The sequence below is a fragment of the Lotus japonicus genome, chromosome 4 (assembly GCF_012489685.1).
Source record: "Lotus japonicus ecotype B-129 chromosome 4, LjGifu_v1.2".
Classification (NCBI taxonomy): Eukaryota; Viridiplantae; Streptophyta; class Magnoliopsida; order Fabales; family Fabaceae; genus Lotus; species Lotus japonicus.
Genome location: NC_080044.1, coordinates 65,063,373 through 65,068,590, shown reverse-complemented (window position 1 = coordinate 65,068,590; position 5,218 = coordinate 65,063,373). Strand labels below are relative to the sequence as shown.

At 39.4% G+C, this 5,218-nt stretch overlaps 1 protein-coding gene across 1 annotated transcript; it reads right to left on the bottom strand.

Annotated features, from left to right (window-relative positions):
* Positions 1–2,447: 2,447 nt before the first annotated feature.
* LOC130713604 (arogenate dehydrogenase 1, chloroplastic) lies at positions 2,448–5,218 on the bottom strand. Its single transcript, XM_057563380.1, has 2 exons — positions 3,907–5,218; positions 2,448–3,591 (listed from the first exon to the last, which is right to left on the bottom strand). The coding sequence occupies exons 1-2, from the start codon at positions 4,989–4,991 to the stop codon at positions 2,631–2,633; spliced, it is 2,046 nt and encodes a 681-aa protein (XP_057419363.1). The 5' UTR covers positions 4,992–5,218; the 3' UTR covers positions 2,448–2,630.

Below are 5,218 nucleotides of genomic sequence, written 5' to 3'. Positions count from 1 at the left end.
ACTTGTTTGTTGATAAACATGACATGATCGCTGTGGCAGTGGTCATTAGGGGTTAGAGAAAGTTTTCTCATAGCTTAGAGGAGAAGGGCTAAGCTAGATTCACTTGTGTAATAGTGGTGGACATAAAAGAGGCTCTATACTAAGGGGGAGTACTTAGGTATAGGAGGGACTTTCATGTGACCTGAGAGCTATTATTTGATAGTGAATTGACTCCTGGATTGGTATCCTCCAGACGTAGGTGATGTTCACCGAACTGGGTTAACAACTCCTTGTGTTTGTCTGTTTAACTGTTTGTTTATTTTTAATACTCTGATTGTGTTTTGTTGTGCTACACATTGTTGCAACATTGTGTATCACATCTGTCCTAGGTGAATACGAATTTCATACTTGGTTGTGAGGAACTAGAGTTCAGTTTGGAGAATATTTAATTTAGTTGGGAATCATCGCAGATCATGAGCAATGGAATATTCAAGAGTCCAATGCACAGGGCTGTGACAAACACAGAGAAGTTGAGAATGACTTTGGCAATGTTTTATATTCCAGAAGCAGAGAAAGAAATTGGACCTGATGAAGGGCTAATAAATGAGACACGGCCAAGGTTGTACAGGAATGTTAAAGATTATACTGAGATCAACTGTAAGTGCCATCAAGAGGGGAAAATAGCACTTGAGACTATTGAAATTGCACACAACTCCATTTCATCTTTGAGTTCCCCATAACAATGAAGATCTGGACAGCTGGTTGAAGTAAACATATTAGTGTTTTGGTTAAGCCAAAATATGGAAAGAGAGACATGACTGGTTCAGAACTTCAGTTGTTGTGACACATTGATTAGTTATATATTTCAATTTCGAGTAAGAGTTCACTATCTTGCTTGTATCAATTTTGAGACGATTCCACATTTAAATCACCCTTAAAATGCAAAAGGCAGCTAAAATACAGTTTTTCAACCCAAAAAATAAAATTAATTTTCTTGACGGCATTATATACATCTATACATGCATTTTACAAGACAAGAAAGTGGGATAGGAAGAGCATAAGGAAGTGTGGAATAAGAAGACCAAAGAAACCCAGAGAGAGAGAGATCAATGTAAAAAATATTGTATTAAATGCTGTATGTATGAATTTCAGAAATCTCATTTTAGATCAGGAATCACATGCTCAGCATTAAAAAAGAAATCCAAAAATCAATTTCTAATATTAGCGAAGTGAGATCTGAAGTTTGTATTATATAGAGCTGGATCAGAACTGTCAAATGAATCAGCTGAATGAGGACGTTTTCCTAGGTAATTTAAGCTGTAATTTTGACTGGAAAATAGCATATACGCAAGGATTCCAAACCGATTCGCGACTCTGATAAAAAGAAGTTGAAGCTGACATGCACTTAGTAAAAGGAGTTGAGCTCTGCAACGCAATCTCATTGTGTCTGGTTTCACTTCAAACAAACATAGAATTACCCAAAAATTGTGGGATTTGTATGTAACATGCTTTGAACTTTGTCAACCGAATTCAAACACGCACTCAAAGGATTAAGAAAATAAATTTAAACCAGGTCCAAAGGAAGTTAATCACACTCACACCATAAACACGTCCTCTGACACGCATAAGCAATCAACAAGGTTATGAAAAAGCCACGAAAATGCAAAGAAATTCGGAGGATATCTAACACTGGCGACCTTACTAGTCCTATAATAATTAGTTAGAAATAGAACATGTGCAACTGAAATTTGCTATAAGATCATCAAGCTACCTCATTGAAATGCACATTACAAGTATGGATAAGTTTCTTCCCGGATACAAACTAGAGAGAATAAAACTAGTACTTCACATTGATAAGGGAAAAATTGGATAAGAAATAAGAACCTTTGAAAACCAATAAAAAAGAGAGGGATCATTTCAAATGAAAACTATAAACGTAACAAACACAAAAGAATAAGCAAATGGAGCTAGATATCATATCCTGAACAAGTTTGGGTTCTCAAATAGATTAGTTTTGGCAAACTCTAGGTAAACACTACACATAGGATGAAAAGATAATTAGCCATATATCACAAAAATAAATAGCAGGCTTTAATCAAAGATAGAAAAATCATGCTTGCATTGAATATTTAGTGTGGTGTTTCCTAAGTCTCCTGCTTCAATAGCTATTTGTACCTTGGCATTCAGCACAGCTTTATACTTGATCAAACCAGTTTGCATTATCTTATTCAGTTTTCAGATGGACAGCTACGGAGTGAACATTTTCATTCCTAAATCACTCCTGAAGATATCAAACTTTCCTCTGTTGCACTCATTGAATCTCTCTCTCTTCAAATTACAAACTCTCAAGTCTACATTCAAGCCATAAATAAGAGTGGGACATGAAATATAAACATATGAGCTCCTGCAAATGTCAATCCAGCTAGCTAGGAATAGAAAGAAATAAAAAAAATATTGAAAAGTTGAAATGTCTGAGAATTAAAGTTGTATATCCAAAATGTCAGAATCAGTTTTGTTTGCGCTTTAATCAAACAGATCAGCATGGCTTTTAGAAAGACTGGATGTGAAATTTTTGAAATAACAAACTTATTCAAAACATACTAATAGAAAATGAAGAGCCACAATAATTAACAATTAGATTGAAACTCATTTCAATTAATGTCTACAGTATTTGAAGATGATACCACATTAGTATCTTCAGATTCCTCAGGCAGCAGAGATCTATCTGGCAAAACACTGACCTTTTCTTCATTTTTAAATACTTTCTTTCTGTATATACCATGCAAACGGTCAAAAAGCTGCTTCTTCAATGACTCAAAAGCCAGATCAAGTCTTTCTAGTTGTTCCATGGCGTTTAGATTATACAAGAACAAACCATAGTACAGATCAAAACTATCTCCAGCAGTGTTCTCCACCAAACTTAATAAAGTCTCATAGCCCTTTGTGTCGATTGGCGTTGCCTCCAACTTCAGCTTTTCTAAAAATCTTCCGGTGGTATGTGTGATAAATTGTGATCCAGCTGCATGCCAATCATGTTCAGCACATGACATTTCAACCATTCGGCACCCTTCTTTAGAAAAAATGTCAAGAAACTGATCACACCGTGATGTTCTTGATTCGTCTCCTCCTATTCGGACTTTATCATATAAAAAAGGAAGACCCTTCCACCCATTTTTCCCACTCTCTGGCCCAAACATAGGGTGAGTGCAGAGAACATCAAAATCAGGGGGCAAATGTTGAAGAAACAAGTTTCTAGGAAATTCTTTGACAGAAAGTACATCAACAAACAAAGTACTTCTCTTCAGTCTCTGCACAGGCAATGATTTAAGAACTTTCTCTGTGGAAAGGATTGAAGTGCAAAGTAAAATCACATCCGGATGTTGTTCACAAAGATCATCCGCATCATTGAAATAAGAAACTCCCAATTTCTGAGCCACATCAGAGTAGTCTGATCTAGAGTATGCTAACACTTCATGCCCATGAAGCGCAATAGTTTTCGCAAGGAACTGACCAAAGTTTCCAAAACCAACAATTGCAATCTTGAGCTTCGAGTTGCCAGGCTGGCTGGAATTGTTTGACTTGTACTTATTTAGCTTAGCAACATCATGGGATCTGAAGATTAGCATAAAATGCAACTACAAGTTAGACAATGGTGTCAGAAACTAGCCCCAAAGTTAACAAAAACAAAAACCCTTCCAATGGTCATTAGCCATTAGCCATTAGTCATTGAATTGGAATAACAGATTTTAGCTCTGTTCCATCACATTCTGCAGAAATCAGACCCAACAAAGCTAAATTGCTCTAAACATATAATCCCCCTAACATACACATACAAAATTAATAACACAGAATGCATACAATGTCCTAAATCAAATTGAGATTATAGCAAGCTTCAAACAAACATTAATGTCCTAAACAAACAAATACCTCGTATCTCTAGAAGACAGTAAAAGTGCAGATCCATTTTGAGCACGCCTCAGCAACCCAGCATAATCCTCATCCTGCAATATTTGCACCTTACCAGCATTCTCAAACAACTGTTTCCTCAGCTGTTTCTTCAAATCCTCGAAAGCGAAATCCAACCTCTCCAACATCTCCAATGAATTCTTGTTAAACATAAACAACCCATAGTAAAGATCAAAGCTATCCCCAGCAGTATTCTCCACCAAATTCAACAAAGACTCATACCCTTTTGTGTTAATAGGAGTTGACTCCAGCATCAACATCCCCAAAACCCTGCCAACAGTGTGCGTGATGAACTGCGACCCAGCAGAGTAGAAATCATGATCAGTACAACTCATCTCCACCATCCTACACCCTTCCCTCTCAAACACATCCAGAAGCTTCTGACACCGCGCCACCCTCTGCTCCTCCTCCCCAATCCGAACCTTCTCATACACAAACGGCATCCCATTCCACCCGCAGCTCGCACTCTCCGGTCCAAACATCGGGTGCGAGCAGACGATGTCGAAATCGGAGGGCAGCACTTTGAGGAGGAGGCTCTTCGGAAACTCCTTGACGGAGAGCACGTCGACGAACAATGTGCTCCGCTTCAACCGCTGGAGAGGCAGCGAGAGGAGGACCTGCTCGGTGGAGATTATCGAGGAGCAGAGGAGGATTACTTCTGGATGCTCCTCGCAGAGATCGTCGGCGTTTGGGAAGAACGCGACGCCGAGATTCTTAGCGGCGTCGGAGTAGTTGGAGCGGGAATGGGCTAACACGGTGTGGCCCTGGCGGACTAGGGTTCGGGCGAGAAACTGGCCGAAGTTGCCGAAGCCGATAATGGCGATCTTGAGCTTCTGGGAGTTTCGGAACTCGAGAGCTGCTTTGGCTTCATAGTCGAATGGCTGAGCGGCGTCGATGGCGCGAATCACGAGCGGTTTACGGATGCGGGAGGAGGAGGCGGCGGTGGTGGTGGTGAGGAGGGAGAATGAGAAGGGGACAGATGGCTTCAGAAGCGAATGCAACGACGGTTTCAACGGCGGCGCGTGAAATGTTGAAACGCCGAGCATTGTGTCACGGTGGCGTTGTGAGGAGAAATTAGGGACCAAAATCGAATAAAATTTACACTTGTCTTCAAATTATGAAGTTTGAAGGTTCAAGTATCATGTAGTAGTATTAATCAAACTGCAATGTTGTTCATAGTTATTTATAAGGGCTTAAATTTCAGTGGGAGCAGCTGTCTTGCAGAAATGGGGACAAATCACAAATGTGAATTGAAACTATCATAACTACAGTC